A 24020-nucleotide genomic window follows, 5' to 3' on the forward strand; every position below is an offset into this window, starting at 1 on the left:
ATACCCGAACAGAAGCAATGGATGGACCTTTTTTGGTAAACATAGAGAGGGGCGATCAAAATACCCAAATTGATTTAATAACCCCTTTCCTGATCAAGAAGATTTCAAATAGGAGAGCACAATTGCCAGTCAATGGCAGGTAGACTCGCAATGGATCTAGTAACAACGGCGTCAACAAAGATGCTGGAATACTCAACGGCTTGGTGTCAACCAAAGGCATACTCCCGGAGGTGTCGGGTTCACCGGCGGGCAGCTGAGATGTCCGGTGGCTCGGCTGATACGCCGTGGACCAAATCCGTTGGTAGAAGATTCAAAATTGTGGATCTGATTTCAGATCCCACTTGACTCAAAAGATTTCAGATCTCGCCAGAGGCCAATTTGTTGTTCTATTAATTGGTGGAAGGCAAAGATCAGCAATGATTGTCTGTCTTCACGAATAATCCAGGCCGAAGAAGACACGAATTCCGTTGATTTCAATATCAAAAGCAAACAGAAAAGAGAACCTTTTTGTGAAGCCAATGTAAGAATGAAGATTGATAATTTCAGTCTCTGAAGAACTTTCTTGCCAAAGAAAACACTTTTCCACACGAAGAGAACAAAAAAAATGGAGATCACCAAAACAGGGGGGAAACAAATCGATATCTTCTCCTTTCAAAATAGTGAATCTATGGAAATATTGGGGACAGCGACTATTGTTCTCGCTTGCAACTGTTGTTTCGACAGATCTGCGTTGGAAGGGATCCACCAAATAGCATAAAGAGTTGAACAAGAACACAAACTTTTTTGATGTTCAAAATGCCAATTCAAAGAAGGTTTGGGCGTCGACGACTTCCTTCTCGCCAGTAACTGCTCCTTCTGGTAGATCTAACATGGGACCCACCCAAGAGAAGAGGGAAAAGAAAAGAGGGAAGAAAACACAACTCAAATTTTGACTTTTCCAAGTGCCAATCTAGTTCTCCACTAAGGCATCCCCTTTATATAGGTAGACGCCTTAATGGGCCATTAGGGAAAAGGTCCAACTGAGAGACCTTCCCCCTAATGGGCCAATTTAGAAAAACATTACATGAAAGTAAAACAAGGCCTAAACAGGTGGCCCCTTTAAAAGTCATTACACATAAAGAAATGCTTGAAATAAGATGCATAATTTACCCAATCGATTGTCAAGCCGTGTACTTGAAGGTAGGGTTCATCGTGTCGGCTCGAGCGTCACATTGCAGTTGATGGCGGGCTTGAATAGGAGCTTCTCAATGGTCCGCCATCATATAACCATCATTTCAAATGAACATAAAAAGATAAACTTATCCATCATGTTTCCTTCCGTTGTGTGATGTTTGTTCGATGCCTTTTATTTATGATGTTGTAGACTTAAATGATGCTTATATTAAAATCAAATACAATTATAATATACGTATTTTACCCCGCTGAGATTCTTATCTAGGGTGATTTTCTTCAATTTTTTTGGAATATCTTTGGAATGTCATTGGGTTTATGTTTTGATTGTCTATTCGAAATGATTATTTTCCTGAAGAATGATGAAATCAAACCAGATTCTAAAATATAAATCAGAATATGATATAACCATCTTAAGAGGAATAGTTTCCGCTATGACTCGGTTACTTGGCAAAGTTCCTTCAACCTTTTCACGTCTTTGGCCTTCACACGTATCCAGTCTATTACTTGAATGATAGATTTTCTAATTGATCTCTTCAGCTCTTCTTAAATATTTGACTGATCTTATTTACAATCTAGTCACACTAGGTGGAGAAATCTCATAAGAGGGAGAGAAGACGACTCCTTTTAGAGGGAGATTGTTGTTTACATGGGCACCTGAAATGGGTTTAGGATTTAATAAATTTTTATTAAAGTTTTTACAACTCTGAGTATATCCACCAATATCAATTGATCTTATTCGCCTAGCCCTTTAGGCCAATGCATCATTGTAGTTAATCACTTTAATGGGCCAATAATATTTATTCACTATCCTTATTAATTAATTGTATCAATGTTTAAATTAATTAGTTAATGATTAATTTAACGCAATTGATAGGTTCATTTACAAGCACATAAGTTGCCAAGCTACACCTTGTGCTCTAGATGATACAAAAGATAATATCAGCTCTCTTATGGATCCTTCATTGTCATGAGTTACCAAGTACATAAAACCCTTCAGTCATATGAAGCTCGCAAATGAATTAGCTTATGGTTAATTGTCAAGCCCTAATCTATCATATTAGTTAGTATTCATTTGTAACAAAAATCATTTTGAGAATGTCTTCTCCAACATCTTTACTACCTTGACCAATGAATGATATGCATCTTCTTCCTTGAGTAAATAAATTCTCATATTGAGGGCATAAAATACCATCATTATCATCCAATCACCTTATAGATTTCTTCCTATATTGTAGCTAAGATAATTTCAATCCCAAGATAACAATTTCTAAGGGGTATTCAAATCATAAGCATCCATCCACAATATATTTTTGGAATCTGAGGTCTTAGGAGCACATATAAGATTCTGACATGAATCAACCTGATCGAGAGTAAGGTGTGATACCATTTGGAGATTCATACAGATCAATCCAATAAGCTCGTTTCCTAAATAACACTTAATATCCATCCTTAATGTCTCTACACTAATGACCACATGTGCACCAAACTTAAAATTTAAATAGGATTAGATGGTGTCATTATTTCTAGTTATTTTGTTGTTCATATCCAGTACCATTGCAGTATGAATTCAAAATACATGTTAAAATATTAATTATTAAGGAATTGTGATATCAGGATACTTCACTTAGTCATTGTTTGTATTCAAGGACTTGATTATAAACGTTACACATGAATATGTCATAGATGTGTGATTGGCTTAAAGGCAACATAAAATATGTGCAGTTAGACGAGGAAATCCACTATCCATTTTGCCTTGAATCAGATAAATTTGTCTTTATTACACAACTACCCAGCATCATGCCCTCCATTCATTCATAGAATTGATGAAACCCAAGAACTTTCTAGAACCAAGACATATCCATAATCCACATGTGCTACTAATACAGAGCCTAACACCACTTGTTAGGTTCAAACCCCTCTACCAGGTCTTCAACCAAAGCATGATCACCCCCGACAGCAAATTCCCAACTCATGCCAACACTATGAATAAGTGATGACATTGATTAAACCCATGCATCTCTCCCATGAGACGATTGAGATAGTCCTTGCATGTCAGGATTCACATTGTAGCGTCACTACCGTTACATAGCTGTCACAATGTAGTGTCATTCCCTTTATTAAAAATGGACCCAATATGGTACCACAATGGGTATACCAATAGAGTGCCAATAGTTCACATGTGATATAAAATACAAGGCAGCGACCCAAGAAGGCATGGAGTAACACAGTGAGAACACATCTCTCTCTCCCTCTCCCTATCTTTCTATCGTCAGAATCCTTCCGCATTAATACTTTCTTCCCCAAAGTAACCTGATTCTGGTGATGTTTCTTCCAGGAAGTTATGCTTCAAGCTTGGGATCCCTTCACGATTCTGGCACTATTGAACCTTGTTTATCCTCTTTCCCTCTTATTTTCAATCTGTCATCAAGTCCATAATATTGATAACTTCATTTTTTAGGTTAACATATATTTTTTTATTAAAATGAACATATGCAATAAGATTTATAACTGCTAATCAGATAAATTCATGCCAAGATTGTGTAAATGGATACATCAATGACATCACATCATTTGATGACTGTATTTTGACTGAGATCTAAAACCTCCAAATCATAGAATTACAAACATTCTAAGCTCAAAAACAATAAGAAGTTGACTAAAGTGATTGAGTGCTCAAGATTGGATTGTATACCCTTGATATAAGAGGAGATCAGTCCTTAGACAATGTAGTGGAATTTCAAAAAAGATTTCTCGCATGACTTCTAAATACATCAGTATTAACAGAATCATTGATTAGGGTTTGACCGTTGACCATACCCTAAGTCATCCTTGTGATGAAACTGATTCAGGTGTGTTTACAAGTCATTTGTGACAGTCAAATTCCATGCAATAGTGTGTACATTTACCTCACTTTGTACAGAGCTAAGATTCAATCTTTGGGAGCCTAGTAAAGCAGATTTGATACATCCAAATGATGAAAGAGAGATGTCTCTCTCTATCAAATATTGATATAGGTGGATGTTTCATTCAGTGTTTGTTTGTAAATAGGGAATTTATTATCATTACCATTATCTGGTAATGTTATCCATTAATGAATAATCCTAATTTATGTATGAAGTGGAGGCAAAGAATGATGTCTTGAACATGACCGACCTATATGACAATGACTGTGAGATGGAGATGGGCCAAACGAGGGAAAGTCATTGTACTGATGCACAAGTTCTTAGGGTGAGGTGGTGACCAAGGTTAGGATACTGATTTGGGCCATTTGTTTAACTAAAGCAACAAATATAGTATGCAAGTCTCTGTAGGTTGCACAAAAGCAAGAAATACCTATACCTTATTTTCTGATGTGGTTGAGATGCACTCAGGAGACACAAAATAAGATAACTTTTATTGATAGAGTGGGTTTTTATCATTGAAATGAACTTCCTCTTGGCTTCATTTCAGTACACAACTAATCATAATATTCTGTCAACAGAATGAGTTTTTAGCTATTCCCTCCTCCTCATTTGGGTATTTTTGCAGCACAAGGATGAATTCATGATGCTGGTTTCTGAGTTCTTATTTTTCATGGGAGGAGGTTGCCTCATGATGAGCATGAATCATCGATGAGCACTGATAACATGCATTTCTAGTGCCTTATATTATTATATTTACATGTTTTTCTGCATTAAATTACTAATATTTGTATGTTATCAAGCTTAAATGATTAAATCTATTTTTAGAACAAATTTCATAATTTCTACATTTTGTGGGATTTTTCTAGCAACATATTCCAAAAGAATATAATTTTTGAGATAGAATATGATTTTTATGGAATTTTAGACATCAAATTTGGAAAGATATGATTTTCTGAGTCAATATATATATTTATACATTTTTTTGGCTTTTATTTTATTTAATAAACATTTTAAAGTATTTTTGGGTTTTTTTTGGTGCAGGGTGACGTGGCATACTCACAGCCACTCATTCAAAACAAAGAAAAAAGAAGAAAGAAGAGGGTGACGTGGCGCGTTAACGCGCTGCCACATCACCCTAAAAAACATGTTTTTAATGTGTTTCTATTGTTTTCTTCTTCTCTTTTTTTGTCTTTTTCTTCCTCCTAGAAACACGTGTGTAGAAAAAAGACAAATGCATGCGGAAGACCAAAAAGCACGGAAGATGAGGCATTTTGACTTCTTACTGGGCGCGGAAAACGAGGATGATGATGAGGAGAGAGAAAATATCAATTGCTAGGATTGCTCCAACTTCAAATGGCCATAACTTTTGATCTACAACTCTGATTTAGCTGAAATTTTCAGCGTTGCTTCGTCTCCCCCTCCTCTTTTTATCCATGCCCTCTGATCTATAAACAAAGCTGGATCACTGTAAAATTCATCTTGAAATTGCTTCCTACTTTTGTAGGCTGATTGAAAGATAGTGAGTTTTGAGATCCATCAAGAGTGTTCTTGGTGTCCAGAGTGTGTGGAAAGAAGCATTGCAGAAGAGGGGGAGTTTACCGGCACTTGTAAATTGCCGTGATCTTGGCGGAATGGAAGGATCTAAGGTAAGTGTCTTCGCCTTACGTCGTCTCTTTTCCGTCACTATAGTTAACATAATTAGTATTTATCATCATTGTTGCACCCTCATTTTACTCTATTCTCTTGCCTCTCCATCCTCTCCACCACACCACTTCACATCCTATCACTGTCTTCCTTCATACCGTCTTCATCGTCACATCGATCACAATCACTTACTCTTTTCTTTAAGTTAAATTAGCTTATAATTACGCATGTTTTATCGATTTCACTAGCTCACTTCCTTGAATCGTGTTTTCACCGATCCTCTCGTCAATCATCACTAGTATAAAAAAGTAATTCCTTAATCATCGTTGCCTGTGGAGACGATCCGTATTCACCACTAACTACGTATTCTTAATCATCTCATTTATTTTTTATTGAATAATCTCAATCACCAATGACGAATTTTAACCCTAAAATTGAGATTATCAAACACATCCATCACCATACAAAAAAACGCTCTATCTTTGAGAAGCAGTATTAGAACAATAATGTTGTCCTTGGAAGTGTTCTACTTGACCCATTTTTCAAGGGCACAATGTTTCATGAGATGACCTACTTGAAGGTTATGTCTTGTATCTGAGCTATTCTTAGTGTGGACCATCAACCGCATAATATATAAATAATGTAAATACCATCACCCACCAACAACCACCATCATGGTCTATTGGAGGATAAATCTATTACTCAAAAAGCATCTCTAACTCTATTGGAGGAATTTGACATCTTCCTGCGTACATCAAACCAAGGAGGGAGTGAAATTTTGTGCATATGGTGGGTATTCCTATCTTCCCGACACTAGCAAAGATTGCTCGTGAATATGTGTTACTATTTGTAACAAGTACTTCGTCAGAATAGTTGTTCTTGGCCACTTGATAAAGTATCACATACAAGTAATCTCAACTAAAATTCTGTAGTATCAATGTGTTAGTGTTTATGAAGCGTTGGTGTCAAGGAGAAAATACAAAATGGTATGACATCTGTCTTGGTGGCGATAACAATGAAAAACCAGACTCTTTAGGTAGTAGTCATATTTTTAAAACGTGTATGTTGACCATATGGGTACTAAAATAGTTCCCACATTATCATTTCTTATTTCAGTCTGTTACCAGGTCTCGAGACGGCTTAGTTGGCCATAGGGCATCTAGGAGAGGAAAGATATGAATTGATAGACCTGGGAAAGCTCCTATGACACCTCAAAATAGTATCCCATGTTTATTGCATAGCTTATATAATATTTTTTTCTACTTGACGTTGGGATTTTTGTTTTTTCAAAAATGAAATTTCAATCAATATAAATAATTTTTTGTAAAACCTTTGCTCTTTCAAACATTAGAAATGAATTCTTTCAGGTAGCATGGATTATGTTTAGATCAATCCTGGTGGACAATGGTGAAACCTGAAGAACTAGGAGCCCTACCTCGATCCATACCACTCCAAATTGTACAACTCCCACTGTGACTAACAAAGGAACCACAAGATTTTTGTGTTATAGTGATCATCTCAAATTCTTAGTTTGACATTGATGAGAATGATGACATCACAGATGCAATGAATAATCCAATGAGGAGTGATGTTCGTCTACTATCCTCAGACCAAATCACATATACCTGCCTAACGATATCAGTAACTAATATCGTTATCTGCTTAAGAATATAAATTATTGGTATCCATTTTCAACCCCCAAACTGTTATCCATTATCTATACCCATCATCATTATTGGCCATGTTTCTGGTGTTTTCGGAGAACAGATATCCCAATATCTGATAACAGATATCAGATACCGTGACTAGCTCCTTGATGTAGACAATGGTGAAATATGATTTGAGTTTTCTTCTATCTCTCCATGGAAGTTTGCTTTGGATGGCCACCACAATCTGATAGCTACTGGCACCATGTCAAGACAGCCACCCACATGTTTCTTGCCTATAATAGGCTTGCGTTTATCCAACACACCCTCGTCCATGATGATCGCGTCCCCCCATTTCAATTTTCACGTCATTTGCCCATATACTATCGCAAGCTCAACACCCACCATCAAAATTGCACTGTCATTTATCCCATGGCCACTCCGGCCACCGCCATGTTCTCCCAGTTGTCACTGCCATCAGTGTCAGTGTCACGGTCCAAAGTGTTTGGGGTGGTCAGAAATTCGCCCACTTCGTCCCATCAATCGTCCCATCAGACTCTTGGACTGGACGGCTTTTTCATCCCAGGACGATTGGCACTAATGACTCTTGGACAGGACGGGACGGGACGGCTTTTTCATCAGACTCTTGGACGTGACTCTTGGACTGGACAGGTTCAGCTCATCCAAAAAGGGAGACTGCACTAACGTGTTTGACCATCTCTAATTCAAATTTAGCAAAAGAAACAGTTGACGTTAGTGCCAATCGTCAACCCCGATCCCGTCAACGATGACGTCCAAAACCATCAACGGCGACGGAAGACGTTAACGGTTGACGTCATAGAACGTTAACAAACGGGCCATCCAACGTCTTCAAGAGAGAGTAGACGCGTAGAAAACTTGTTGGCGTCGGCGGAGGGCAGAATCGGGGGATCGAATCTGTTCTTGACCTCGGATCTAGGCGAAGAATCCAATTCGGAATGAGATTTTTCGTTAGATTAGCGTTTCTTTGATCAGATCCAAAGGTTTTAGAGCTGAAATCGAATGATCTGGAGATGTCGAGGCCCGAATTAGAAACGGAAGATCATCTGTCTTTGCTGCGGGCTAATCCCTCGACTTCTTCTGTTGTTGCGGATCTGGATGGCCAGGGAACGGGGAAGAAGGGAATCGGAGAGCTTCTTAGGATTTCAAGTCGGAGGCTGACGAGGAGGTACTCGGATGCTCGCGGGGACTTTGGGCCGCTGTCTCCCAGTCGTCTCAGTTCGGGGCAACACGCTTCTGGGTACGTGGCTGATGAACTCGGCGACGGCGCCCCCCCTGAATGGGCGCTTTTGCTCATTGGCTGTCTTCTTGGCGTTGCAACCGGCGTTTGTGTGGCTGCCTTCAATCGTGGGGTTTGTTTTCTTTGTTTTTGCGTTCTTTAATTTTGCTCTTCTCCGCTCTTTATGGGTTTTTTGCAACTCTAAAAAGTCAGATGATTGCGAAAAATTCACTTTGTTACTACGATTACTGAAAAAAATTCAGTTCATTTCTCAATTCTTCTCATCTCTGAAATTTACCCTCTGTGCCTTTCAACTGTAACACGCGAGCAGGATTAGTTTTCTTTTCTAATCTGAAGAGGGGACGGATAACTTTTCATGTGCAGTCATTATTTTAATATTTTTTGTATTACAACTTTAAATTCTGTGTGAATATGAAAGAAGTTCAGTTTATCTCTATGATGTGTGAAAACGTCAGTTTATTTCACAATTCTTCTCATCTTGGAAATCTATTCTAAATGCCTTCGAATTGTTCCAGGTCCACATAATACACGAATGGGCATGGGCAGGTACTCCCAATGAAGGTGCAGCTTGGCTGCGTTTACAAAGACTGGCGGATACATGGCACAGAATTCTGTTGATACCAGTGACAGGAGGTGTTGTCGTCGGGATGATGCATGGACTTCTTGAAATCTTTGATCAGATCAGACAGCCCAGAACTTCCCAAAGATCAGGGATCGACTTGTTATCCGCAGTCTTCCCCGCAGTGAAGGCAATTCAAGCAGCAGTGACCCTCGGCACAGGATGCTCTCTCGGTCCTGAGGGGCCGAGTGTTGATATAGGGAAGTCCTGTGCAAATGGCTGTTCAGAAATGATGGAGAACAATAGAGAGAGAAGAATTGCACTTCTCGCTGCTGGCGCGGCTGCTGGAATTGCTTCAGGTATGTTTCTAGTCATTCTTTGTGCTTTAGATCAATGCATTGTGATTATATCGTAATTTTCATTTATATTTATTTCTAGTTAACGAGGTATAATTTGTGTGGCGTCTTTGTATTTATGCCTTATGCTCGCGCGGTCTAGATACTCAAAAGATCCCATCAAATTGGTTCCATTTTTAGCATATGGCATAGAGTTTGATGCACAGATGGCTAATGGGTACCCGGCAGTAGCTGTTTCTAATTCATAGATGAGTGGAAACCATAGTGTGAGTTTCTTTATCTCTGACTTGGAAAATTTGAGGCAAGAGAAGTAGGTGATCTTCTGCGGTCTCCTTAGAAAGATTATATGTGGGGTTTCTTTTAAGAAAGATTATATGACGTTTACCATTTCCTTTTGATCAAATAGGAGACCTTTGTATCCCATCAAATAAATACATGATTAATGTGAACATCGTTGTACATCACAGAATTTGCACTAATGTTTCATCAAGCTCTAGAGAAAAAAATTGTCCCTTCTGGACAAGAATACTGCTAGCTCATGTATCCATGGCCTTGCGATGAAACTCTTAAATATATCTCTACAGGTAATGTAGATAACATGTGAAGCATAGGAAGATGATGGTGATAAAATATCCTCAGTCACATGTATGAGTAGTAGATGAAAGCAGAAACAAGGAATGAAAGTCAAGAAAACATTTCGAGCATGTGAGCAGTCACCTGTTCAATGAAGAGTAGTTGCCAGTGGGAGACATTTACCAATGGTGGGAGCTTTGGAGCTGATCTGAATATTAAGAGGAAGGTAGTGGTATTGGGAAAGGGGGAGTCTTGGAAATGTTGATCTGGTGGCAAGATAAGCAGCATATCGAGCAGAGGCATTATGCGCCACAAGCTAGGGCACTCTGCTGCTGTCTAACGAGATCTTGATCTATATTTCTATCTTATTTGATATTCATCTCAATCTTGATCAAAAGCCGAGTACTTAAAAGGTTATAGAAATGGGCTAAATATTGACTTTTTTTGAAGAACTTATCATTTGGCATAAGAGTGGAGATTCTGGCAAGAGATGCATTTAAGGAATCAAAATCCTAAGTGGATGCAAGGGAGGCGGAAATGTGAGAGGAATATTATATGATTTAAGAGGAAGTGAAAAGGTCCAAGGATGTGTACATGATGCAAAACATTTAGGTGTCACTAGAAAGAATCAGGCTTTCAGAAAATCTGAAGAGCAGACACAAACCGACCGCAAGGATTTTTTTATAGGAAAACCGACTGTAAGGATTGTTGTTGAATGCAGTAGGGAATGTAGAGAAGGGCAACGAACACATTCATCAGACATCTAACACAATGTACACGCCGGAGCACCAATTTTCAGACGGGAAGATATCAAAGGGTAGATCAGAGGCATTGGAAAAGGTACTTCCGACTTAATCATGTTCTGGAAGCAGAAAAGATATATCTGGGCGGAAGACCAGTACAGCCACCATAATTGGTTCTTTCTAAAAAAACTGTCACAATTGGGATAATGATTTCTTTTCAGAAAAAGGAATTGGGATAATAGTAGAACCCGAGAACTCTTATCTAGAAATCATTTCCAAATATTTCTGAAGGTAGAGGAGTCATGAGATGGAGATAAATAAGTGATGCCGGAGTGGACATCCCTCTGAACTAGAGATTAAGTGGATGTTGGCTTCTAGTCGAGGGGGTGGTGGGGTGGAGTCAGTGGACTGGATTTCACCTAGGGGAGGGTTACCAATGGAGAGGATATCGCTGGGAACTAGAGACGGAGTGGACGGCCCCTTCTTGTCCAGAGCAAGACAGAGATAGGGACCCAAACACTATTCCCATTTGCTTCTTGACTGCCTTCCTAAAGGGAAAGCTTCCATATTTAAAGAGAAATACGAGTAGGGTAGAAATGAATAAAATACCCCTAGCATGTAAAAATGACGAAATTACACTACATACTATGAGAATTGTATCAGATAACTTCAAGATTCAAATGGGCCAAATGTTTCGTGATGAATTGGTAGATAGTGTGTTACATCCATTTCTTGAATGTTAGCCATGTAGGCTCGGCTAAAGATTATCAGAAAAAAGGGTGGAACGTTGTCCCTGTATTTACCACCAATTCAACCTGGGATTATGGTACAGGAGAGATAGGATGGAAGAGGTCTGGAGATAAGAGCCCACCGCCCTGGGAGCTAGAAAGTAAAACTTGGAATTGAACATAACAGCTCACAGATTACTTTCCTTAATCTGCCTTGAATGGGCAGGAGATGAGGGTTACGATTTTATAAAAATGTCCCCAGAAAATAGAGAATGACATTTATCCCAGCTGTCTAACAGGCATAATGGAGCAGACATTCCATTAAAATCTAAAATCTGGAGACTCAGGCTGAGCTATTGCTGGAGCAACTGAATTATTTTATCTTTCACTGAGTTTGGTATATTGACTAGAAACTCAGGCTCAGATACCAAAGGGGATGATCCCGATGGTTGGGATTGGATCTCTCATTATCAATTAATCATATTTTGACATTTTTATTCTTGAAACACGCCTTTATCTCCGGCTTCCAACTCTCTTCTTCTGAATGTAGAGTTAATCTGTCATTCGATATATTTCCTCTGATATATGATTAACCAAGGAAAATTGCAAGGGCTCCAGCGTCAAATTCTCAAGTAATCATTTATGCTTAGCCCAGAAGAGAAGGGATCCTACTTAACTTACCAAGGAAAAAGAACTGTACAACGGGTTCAGTTTTATATTTCAACTCTTAGCAGTCCGAACTAATCCCCTGCATTCTCTGGCGCCCATGGCCTTGGACCAATCATGTGAGACACCAAAGTCTATATGTGTAAGCTTGGTGATTACCACTTGGTCGGGTGATCGCCTTTTCCTGGGGAAGCAGATGTCTAAAAATGAATCTGAGTAAACAGATGTCAACATTTGAGTCTTTCCTCGCACAGACACTAGACCCTTTTTGTGGAATTTTCTTGCAGTAATTGCTCAACTTTTAATTTGTTGGGTATAAACAGTGCTCGATGTAGGAAAATGCCTGGTCAGACCAATGGTTTTCCTGGTCGGGAGTGCCACTAGTGTTGTGATGATCTAATACCTGTCCAACTTGCACTGGTGATGTCCCACAAGGTAGGCTCACTTGCATGAATTCTAAGGATTTAAGATCAAGTGGGAAACTGCAGCCTTACAGTTTCGTGGGTCATTATCTCTCCTTCTAGTATCCTCTACATTTTGGTGTTCAGAATGTATTATGTTGTAGTGTTTGAGACAAGTTGTTGCATTTTGTGGGAGTGGAAGAATCTGTGTGGTTGCAAACCAGGGTACACCAGAGAAATACAAATTCGTCATGCGATGGTATATTGCTTTGTCACGTGAACCGTGCTCGAATATTCCAGTGAGTTTGACGGAATATGGACGGTAATTGATGCTAAATGTGATCACTACATTATTAACAAGAAGCCATATTCTGAAAAGGCCTCATCAATTACATAGTTTCGTGTAGTTTCGTGCGCTTATAGGAGACCCCATCAATTTTCATTTGTGGATGGTGCTTTTTTTTAGTGCGAACTCAGTTCAAACGGTTATTTTCTAAGAACCAGTTTGTGCACAGACAGAAGGATTTGCTAGAAATACTTCTTTATTACTCAGCTACTTTAACTACCTTTTTCTCCACAGTATTAATTTCTCCTGCTATGATTTCAGGGTTCAATGCTGCAGTCGCTGGTTGCTTCTTTGCAATAGAAACCGTTTTGAGACCACTTAGAGCAGAAAACTCTCCTCCATTCACTACGGCGATGATTATATTAGCCTCTGTTGTATCATCCACAGTATCCAACATCCTACTCGGAGAAAGACCCGCATTTACAGTGCCCACGTATGATCTGAAATCTGCTGCTGGTATTTTATCTGTTTGTTACCCTACTGCACCTTCTTTCACTTTATTGGGTCTTTTTTTCCAGCGAAATTTTTTTTATGAAAATATTATACTCATATCCTTTCACTGTGTTACAGAACTGCCCTTGTATCTCATACTTGGCATGCTATGTGGGGCAGTGAGTGTGGCTTTCACAAGGCTGGTCATTTGGTTCACAAAGTTTTTTGACTACCTCAAGGAAAGATTTGCACTCCCCGCAGTTGTCTGCCCTGCGTTAGGGGGTCTTGGGGCTGGGATAATTGCGCTGAGGTACCCCGGAGTTTTATATTGGGGATTTACCAACGTAGATGAAATCCTACACACAGGAAAGAGTGCATCTGCTCCTGGCATATGGCTTTTGACCCAGCTTGCCGCAGCAAAAGTGGTGGCCACAGCTCTGTGTAGAGGCTCTGGGCTGGTGGGCGGTCTTTATGCTCCCAGTTTGATGATTGGAGCTGCGGTTGGGGCCGTCTTTGGTGGTTCTGCGGCCGAGTTAATTAACTCGGCTATACCTGGGAATACCGCTGTTGCTCAGCCTCAAGCCTATGCTCTGGTATTTTTCTTTTTGTGCTGAAATTTCATGATTTTCATGGGCGAAATAAAGATGATGCCTTTTCTCACTGGGTGCAGGTTGGAATGGCGGCCACATTGGCCTCTGTGTGTTCTGTTCCTTTGACTTCTGTTCTGCTTCTTTTTGAACTGACCAAAGATTATAGGATTCTTCTCCCTCTTATGGTATACACACAGAGGCCCTTTGTTCAATATTTCAAATTTAGGATGCCAAGACTCTAGTGGTCTCGTTTTCTGTAAATTAAGATTTTTTACTGAATATTAACCATTTCTATCATGTGTTGGGGAAACTTTTTGGGACAGGGTGCTGTTGGGTTAGCAATATGGGTTCCCTCTGTGACAAATCTGTCGAAAGGCCGGGAGTTATACTCTCATGGGCATGGTTATGGCACAGTTGCATCAGCTGAAGAGAAGCATGATGATCTTTTGAGAACAGTTGGAGGCCACGATCTTGAACTCGCTATAGTTGGAGGCGATCCAGTCGAAGACATAAACGAAGGATTAATTCTTGATGAAATTAAGGTGGGACTTATAAGCATCAATTTACTTTTCTATCTTTTAAAAATCATGCCGACTTAATATCAAAAAAGTTACTTATGTAATGTTGCAGGTCTCGCAGGTTATGTCAAAACATTATTTAAAGGTCCTGGAAATGACGGATATTAATCAAGCAATGGCTATGATGCAAGATAACCAGGAAACATGTGCCTTAGTGGTTGATGCAGATGATATGCTGGAGGGCATTCTTACTCTTGGCGACATCCGGAGAGCCTTATTGAGGAAATCTGCCGAAATAGCCAACCCAGAGTGCTCTCCATCGTCCCCTCAAGTACGTAAATTTCTCTCGGTTATGAGAAAAAATACAATTTTCATTTTTCCTGGTTTTGTTTCGAGCTTCCCAGCTGCATTTCCTTTTTTTCTTGAAGCAAATAATTGCATTTCTCTGAACACATTGAGAAATAATAGCATTTTGTTAAAAATAAAGCTTTAGTTTTTGTAATTTTTTATCTCTAAGGCATGGAAAATTTCTCAATGTATTGTAAATATAGCTTCAATATGTTTCCGATACAATGTTGGTTTTGAACTGTCATTTCTCTATTATATCAGGTGGGCAACTGCCAAGTGTCAACAATCTGCACGCGCTGGACAAGAATTGAGGGAAGGTGGAGTGGGCTAGTGACATGCTTCCCAGACACAGATTTGAGCACAGCGATTCAGCTCATGGAAGCAAAGAATGTAAAGCATTTGCCTGTTGTTAGACGTGGTGGGGACTGGAGAAGAGATGGGAAGCGCAAGCTCTCTGGGCTCATCCACTATGACTCGATTTCCCATTGCTTGAGGTTACCCATGTCCTTATCTCTCTCTCTCTCCATGTTTATCTCCCAATTATATTTTATATCTCTCTGTTAATCGCAAGATTTAAATCTCTCTATCACTTTCTGTTTCTGTATTACAATATCTCTCATAATTGCCAGATTAGAAGCTCTCTCTCTCTCTGCTTATTTTGTTATTAAATTTTTTTTCAATGTCTTACTCTTGTCAATGTCCACCATCTATTTCTCTCTCTCATTATTCCTGTAGTAGGGTTTTCCTCTCTCTGACCTCGCTTTCTATCCTCGTTCCAGGATTAGAATACCTCTCTCTCTCTCTCTCTCTCTCTCTCTCTCTCTCTCTCTCTCTTTCTATCCTCGTTCCAGGATTAGAATAACTCTCTCTCTCTCTCTCTCTTTCTATCCTCGTTCCAGGATTAGAATATCTCTCTCTCTCTCTCTTTCTATCCTCGTTCCAGGATTAGAATCTCTCTCTCTCTCTCTCTCTCTCTCTCTCTCTCTCTCCCTATTGTCATATTATCTGCCTCTGTCTCATCATTTCCCCATTAATATATCTTTCTCGTGATTGCCTTAAATAAAATCACTTCATCATTTTCCTTTCCCTCACTAGAACCTCTCTCTCTCCATTGAACCTCTCTTTGTCTGTTTATCGGCCCATTTAAATTCCTGTCTATCTCTCACTCTCTTCGTTGCCTGAATAAAATTTCCCACCCATCTTTCTCCCTTCATTTCCCAAGTTATATTCCCATCTCGCTCTCCCTTATTCGTCATTGCCTGATTGAAAAATCAACCAGTCTCTTTCTTTTTTTTTTTAATAACATCAACCAGTCTCTTTCTATCCTTTCATCTTATCAAAAGGTTGCTCATTTCTCTGGTAAATCCATCTCGTTGTCTTTTTATGAGACAATCTTTGGATTAAAAATGAATGTCCAGATCTTGTCAATGATGAAATGTTATAACTTGCAGAGAGGAGGTGGACCGCCGGAGAGCTCTCCTCCGAAAAGCAGATCATCTTGAGATCATTGCAAATGGACACTGAACAGTGAGTTCATTTTGACTTCCTTTTCTGCAAAATATGCGGTATTTTTCTGTGCTATTATTTGGGAAGGGGGTTGTACATATATAATTTGATAAAATAATTATGTATGTTAGGTTCTTATGTTTGGAGAGTTGTGAAATCTTAAGATTGGGTGGCTGGCTGACTGACTTTAAAAGGCTTTCTGTGTTCCCATCTCCTTCTTTATTGCTGATTGTATTTGCGGCCAGAATATCTGAGGAAATGCATTATAATAATCTAATATCGAACAACTGTTCCAGGGACTTTGTTGTTCCTGGGCATTTTTGTAGGACAGTTGGAACTTGACAGCCCATTGAATCGTTGTGGGTACTTTTGATAATTATAAATATACCATCGATTTTTTTAGAGGAAATATAAATACACATTGACAAATTTAAGATGGGAAAGATAGTTGAGATCAATCGGTTGTGGCAATACAGACAATATGTATAAAAAACAACCTTTTATGGGGGTGTTGAGATCAAATGTTCTTATTCTCATTTTATCTAACTTGACAGAATTTGATTACAGAAACGGATGAAGAAACATTGGCAAATTGGGTTTCAAATTTTCATGATGACATTGTCCTGAGAACACATTTTTAGGGAAAATTTTCAGGGATCTATGATGTTAAATGCGTGATTCCTGTTTCAATGTTATCCCCTGAATTTCCTATTTTGTGTTAACTGATCTCTCTATCCAGCTCAAATGCCTCAAATTTTATATTTATAGTTAGCAATATTATTCTTTATAGATATGTATATAAATAACTGGATGAATTTAGTTTCAAAAGATGAAAAAAACTTACGTTAAAGTGTAGCAATAGGGTCAGTGCAGGTATTCTACCATTTAAAGGTTTATCTTTGTGGTTTCCAATAGATATCAATTTTTTAAAGAATTTAAAGCAATGTTGGAATCAAAACTGTTCTTATTCTCGATGTATACATTTAGTTAGAGAAGACAATAAAAGTTTTAAAATATGGGACTATCAATCGTAACAATTGGATTGCATGAGGACATCCATTTATAAGGAGCCAATTCAGTTTTTCTACTATTTTGAAAGGCCTACTTCTATTTTTAGTTCATCCAATGAACAATCCTAATATGTATATTTATGTATCTATCTATCTATGTATGCCCTAAACCTCAGTCTCTTGTTGATCTATCCGAGTCGAAGGAACACAAGGATGTTAGAACTTCCAGCATGGTATCAAAGCCTTCTGTACACAATATCTTTCTGACTTAGTGTACTTCAGCCCTGTTTGATTCTTTGTCATATGTGCCATCAATCATGGAGTCTACTGCCATCCTGTGTTCTTGATGGAGAGCTCCTGTATTAATCCCAAGCCCTCTCTAATTTCATAAGGAGAGCTCTTCCATAGAGCAATATCCCTGACTCACATTGGGCTAGCCTCTAGTGGGCTGCTTAAGGGACTATGCTTCTTGCTAAATGTTCTGCCTTAGTTGATAAATCAATTTTTAAAATGCTTATTCCAAGGGCTTCTGATATGCCCATACTTTATTTGATTCTGGCCACCCCTTCAGCTGAGTATGAAAAAAATGTTTTTGACCTTCCTAAAATCTCGAAGATGTACATGCTAAAAAGCTCCAACATTCTGGATTGGACCATGTTAAGATGATATTGTTTAGACAGTGCAAGTTAAAACACTTATATGGTGTTACCTCCAAATGTGGCTAACACACTCCATGCTAGTCGTTGAGAAGCTGATGCTTTGATTAGGGGCTGGATGCAAGACATGGTTGATCCCCACCGTAGGCCATCATCTCTTGATGCTACCATATCTCAAGGGATCTATGGGATGAAGTGCACTCTGAATGAAACAACAAATAACATATTACCTTTCTAGCACAAGGTGACATGAGTGTATCTGAATATGCTTCTACCTTGGAGTCCATTTAGAATGGGTTATAATACTACCAACCTGTAAAGAATTTGGATTCTGAGGAGCAAGCCCATATGCTATAAAATCCTAGGAGTTCACTGTAAGGTTCAACTCATAGTTTGGTACCTATAAGACCATGTTGCTTACGCACAACAATCCAACTTGAAGCAGTATAGATGGTCCTTCTTGGTGAGAGCCAACTGAAGTATTAGGATGTTCTTACCTCATTGTATATGTCACTAATTTTGGCTCACAAGCCTTGTTTCAACAACCCATAAAATTTTGAGATCTACCCTATGGTCAACCTCAAGCCAAAATCTATTCTCCTATTTCCAAAAACACAGTCATGCTTTTGAGAAACATGACAGAACCTTCTTGGGAAATCCAAGTAGACTAGAGAAAAGCCTTCATCAGCCATATTGGCAATGGATTAATCTGATGGTTTGCACAAACCCAATGTATACCCCAAGGATTTATAAGAGATGAGAAATTATCCGTATAGGGGGAGTCATACTACACCATCCATAACAAACCACCCTTGCCAGCATTAGCTGAGTATATGGCAAAACTATGTCAGGAACTAGACCCTCTCCAACAACCTGTTCATAAATCTTCATAGCAACCTCCATTGAAACTCCTTCGGAAACTGTCTGGTTAAGCTCTTTACATGCCTTCCAACATGTCTTTTTAAAAACCTGTCCATAAAGGCAATATGTTTTCTCTACAAGCCAGATACAGGTTAAATTACACATTAAAGGTGAGAAATATCAACTATACACCTCATGGGATTAATGGTGAACTGTGAATCTTGGATCCAGGTGACCCTCATGGTATGACCCCACATACGATATTTTATTCACTTTACTACCTTTTCTTAAGATAAAATGTCCTTCTAGCTATTTGATACTTGGTTCCTATTGCAAGTATTGGTACCATCATTGTCCCAATAATTGGGAAATTTAAAATGTCCTTGAATGCTGTTCTGTCATGATATTTTGATATCATTTTTTAGTATCCTTCAAATAAGAATATTTAGAACCTATGCTTAAAGATTCATGAACTCCGTATCATGATCTCATCATAATTCTCTTACTCAGATCATATATTCCTGGGATTCATCATAAGCATCACACGTGCATTATAATGAATATATTTGATTAGTGAACATGGAAGGAGATATGGAATGTGTAATTGGCTTGCTCGCCACATGTATCATCATCATGGATTTCATGAAGGAAGGCTGCCGCGTGGCATTCTTTTGGGTGGTAGAGTTTGGAGAATATGGGCAACAATAATGGTGTCAGTGCATGAAAATGGAGAGCATAATAATTTTGGAGTTAGTAAATAATGGAATCCCTTCAACCATTTTCTGGTTTTTTTTCCCGCTAAGGATGTTTGATATCGTTAAATAATATTTTGATGATCAATAAGCTTACCAAGGATACGTATAAGGTGCTCAAACCAAGGCATTTCACATTGGTCGAGGAAAACGTATAAATCAGGGAGCAAATACTTCCTACCATTACTTCGACCTGGTTGAACATCCTAGTCTCAATAAAAAGGCTTTGTCCTTTTTTCCATACATTTAAATGTTGAAATATAAACTGAGGAGCGATAGAGAGATAATGAGAGATTTATTAATGTATATTAATTACTATAATGACCATATCCTTTTTCATTATTTCTTCGTTTTCCCTTGCTGCTTTATCACTGGTTGAGAGCTTCAAAGTTTAAATATCATGCTTCTCTTAAGGATGAAAGTTTAAGTCCACATTTATTTAAATTTAATAATTTATTCCTCTTTGGGCTATCATGTTCCATTAAATTCCTTCCCAAGTCCAATACCCCTTCAATATGTATGATAATTTTGAAAGTATTTCCATCTAATTCATGCACTTTTAATTATATAACTATTTTTTACTAAGAAAACTGCCTAACCAGCCAGGGTTGGTCATAAAAATAAATTCTGATTATGTGATGATTAAGTTAGAATAAAAGGGATGACATAAGTTGTTCTTCATAATGCCATCAATATACAAAAAATGTAACTCAACATGTAATTTTATTTCAATGAATTGTGCAATAATTTTAGCGTGTAAAATATGTGTTATTATTAGTACTTCACCATTCTATTATTAAAACTTTTCTTTAGGTGTAAATATTTAATGTTCCTTAAAATTTTTTAAAACAGTTATAAATATGTCTTAATTCAGTCTGAAATTCAAATTATAGACTTGGATAAATATTCAAATTTTCTATTTTCAGTTTATTAGGTGAGTCAGATATATCATTAAGGATCAAAGAGAATCAAGTATACTTGATGAGGACCACTAAAAAATAATTTTACATTGTTGTTTACATAACATTTAAATGTCTTCTCTTATCCTCTATACCAACTCAATCACTACCCATTTAGTTACTAATCATACTCTTGTTAAAAAGTCAATTCAGAGATAATTATTTAACATTTTTACACGTACCCATCATGCTCCAAACCAAATAGCCTAGTTTTTCTTACAGTGGTAGCTTGTTTGAATCCAACATCACCATTGAAAATAATAAACAACAACAATCTTAGTGGAGAATGTATTACATGTCTAATAACCTTAAAATATGTTTTTCCATTACATCAATTATTTTAAAAATGGTGATCCACTAAAAGAGTTGGGATGAGGCGTTGAATCACCCAACTTTAGCCTTGAACCCTCTTGGTCATCTCAGCAGGGTCTGGTTACAAAAAAATGATTCCCCTAATTTAAACCATATGCCCTCTCTCTCCATCTCAGACATTATAATAAATTTGAATAGTTTCATGTATATTAATACTCCCATAAAATAATTCCTCATGTTCCTTAACACAATAATACTTCCATTCAAATTCCATAACATTTAACAATTGTTTTAACGAGTTCCAACTCTTTATCATGCTTAACTTCTCATCACATACAAATTATTCAACATCATTGTTTCAAACACCGTTATGACGGCGTAAGCCACAAAAGTCGTCATCAATGTCATCCGTGCCGCGCGCCCTCGACGTTGAAGACCGGGTGAAGCTGCTCAAGTTACCCTTTCCGTTTCTCGTCTCTCTCTCTCTCTCTCTCTCTCTCTCTCTCTCTCTCGTGTTTTTGTCTCTTTTCTGTTCTTGTCCGTCCCATTTTCATCGTGTCTCGTCGCGTTCGTGACGTCTTTCATCTGTCTGTCGTTTGCCGTCAAGGGGGATGGGCTTCTCTCTAACCCCTCCCCCCTGGCCTCTCCCCTTTTTCTCTTCTTATTTCCTCTCTCATCCGGTTCTTCCTCCCGACGCACGGGACTCGCGACCAGGCATCGTCAAGCGAAATTGGGATCCAGATTGGGATTCCTACGCGCCTTGAAGACCTCCACTCTGCCTCCCACTGTGCGTTGCAAGCTTTCTTGCCGGCTCCGGCCTTGAAGACCCTTCTTCTGATCCGGTTTAACCGCTGCATGCGCTCCGTCTTTGAGAGGATCTTATTCCTCTTTGCCCACGGCCGATGAACGCCAACGAACTGACTGTTGAACTCAGCCCAACCGGATCAAGGGCCAATCTTGGAAGCTTGAGTGGCTTATTGCTCACTCGCTGACGGTTTGGTTGCCACTTGCCTCCGGACGCGGACGGGTTCCCCACCCTCGCATGTGAAGGAGCATTGCCACTCACCCTGCTTCATGACTTGCCCCGGGCTGACTGCGCGTGTTAGCTCCGGCGGGTCCAGCCGAGTTGATTGAGCTGCATCGCCACCGTGGACACCCCACCGTCTCCTCTCCCCTCCGACCTTTATATAGAGCTCCGACACTAGCATTGTTCGTCGAGCTACCGTGGTCTCTCCGGCGCCTCTTCATCAAACCCGCTCCGACCGCCGACCGTCGACGACTCCCTGCACCAAGAGCCACGCTGATGAGGTATGCCATACTCTCCCGACCCTCGTTTAATTATTGCTTGTAGTATAGTTTCGTCTCGACTCCACCGCGCTCGGGCTAGGTAGGTGAGAGAAGAATTGAGAGAACTACGATCAACTGAGTGTCTTACAGGTACGAACGAGTACGTCCGTTACGTGCGAGCCCTACGGATAGATTCCGTTCGGCCGTAGACGCCTTCGTCGCTCCGACGATGTTCGAGAGGCCACCGTCATCATCACCCGGCGACCCCGTCCAAGCTAGGAGCTCGGTGCCTCCCTCGAGTCGGAGCCTGCACGTACGACACGTAGGGCATTTAGAGCATCGTAGTCGCATAACCCGTTAGGGTTTCATCCGTCCGACGACGCCACTGTCAACGTTCGATACCATTATCACTTATCGGCACAGAACCATCATATTCGGTGTCGACCGGACGACGTCCTAGACGACGTCCGACATCACGTCAGTAACAGCAAATCATGTTTCAAGTGTTCTTTATACATATATTCAAAGTAACAAAAACAACATATTATGATATCATGCTTACTTTCCCATTACTTAAAAATTATTTAAAATCATTGTTTCAAACTCCATTACCAACATCATTTCATGTTTCAAGTGTTCTTTATCCATATCTTTAAAGTGACATCAACATCATATTAATTATATCATGCTGAATTTCCCACTACTTCCAATTTTTGAAACACCATTGTTTCAAACTCTGTTATGAACAGAAACTCATAATTCAAATATTCTTTATACATATCTTCAAAGTAAAATAAACAGCATATTATGATATCATGCTTAATTTCCCATTACATCCAAATTTTTTAACATCATTGTTTCAAACTCCATTATTAGTAGAAATTAATGTTTCCAAGTGTTCTTTATCCATATCTTTAAAGTAACATCAACATCATATTAATTATATCATGCTTAATTTCCCACTACTTCAAATTTTTTAACATTATTGTTTCAACCTCCGTATTAACAGCCATTGATGTTTCAAAGTGTTCATCTTAATAGTAAGTTACTATTGAAGGGCATGTTCAGGACGTGACGCCCGAGACATGATGGGATGGATGACGATCCGTGACAGACGGTGACGTGACGAAAGTTTCATCACATCACAGTCCTGCCACACGTCCTAGGATTTTGGAAAAATCTGTCACATTCACGTAACCGTCATGGTTTGCGGCGTCCCCATCACGTCCCCGTCACAGAACGGTGTCACCGTCACGTAGTGTTAGCCCAACTGATATCCGTCTGATATAGTACAACCAATATCCGATATCGGCGAGAAAACCTGGACGGTGTCTGATATTGGATATCGGTTAGTGTCCGTCTTTTAGATGTGGACTGATATCGGTGACGGAAATCGGAGGGGTAAGGACGATTCAGATATCGGATACCGGATATCGGATTTTGATATCCGGATATCGGAACCGGTAACCGGATATCGATATCCGGTATCGACAGGAAAAAAACAATATTAATCATCATTTTCAATGATTTAAATACATCCAAGGCCATAAAATTTTTTATATTTTCAACCCCGGTTAATTTATACAGTGCAAGTTTTTTATTTTCTTCCATATGGGATAACGGGATTCAAAGTTTAGATTAGACTTCAAATCCTGTTATCCCATATGGAAGAAAGCAAAAATCGTGCTCTGTATATATTAAACAAGGTATAATATTCGTTATATGATATAGTAATATATTTATAAATATATAGCATATTTTAAGCTGGTTAT

The 24020-nt window shown here is 39.0% G+C and overlaps 1 protein-coding gene across 5 annotated transcripts; it reads left to right on the forward strand.

Annotated features, from left to right (window-relative positions):
• The first annotated feature begins 8254 nt into the window (after positions 1-8254).
• Positions 8255-17118, forward strand: CLC-F (chloride channel F). 5 transcript variants are annotated; one of them, XM_078587308.1, is made up of 10 exons: positions 8255-8757; positions 9161-9563; positions 13279-13473; positions 13588-14042; positions 14120-14224; positions 14363-14581; positions 14670-14888; positions 15167-15399; positions 16357-16432; positions 16966-17118. In XM_078587308.1, the coding sequence occupies exons 1-9, from the start codon at positions 8419-8421 to the stop codon at positions 16427-16429; spliced, it is 2241 nt and encodes a 746-aa protein (XP_078443434.1). In that variant the 5' UTR covers positions 8255-8418; the 3' UTR covers positions 16430-16432; positions 16966-17118. The 5 variants fall into 5 exon arrangements, with proteins under 5 accessions (XP_078443434.1, XP_078443436.1, XP_078443435.1 ...); XM_078587310.1 differs by having other exon boundaries at positions 16979-17118; XM_078587309.1 differs by lacking the exon at positions 16966-17118 and adding an exon at positions 16543-16607.
• The last annotated feature ends 6902 nt before the right edge of the window (positions 17119-24020 follow it).

Source organism: Wolffia australiana, chromosome 15 (assembly GCF_029677425.1).
Source record: "Wolffia australiana isolate 7733 chromosome 15, ASM2967742v1".
Lineage (NCBI taxonomy): Eukaryota > Viridiplantae > Streptophyta > Magnoliopsida > Alismatales > Araceae > Wolffia > Wolffia australiana.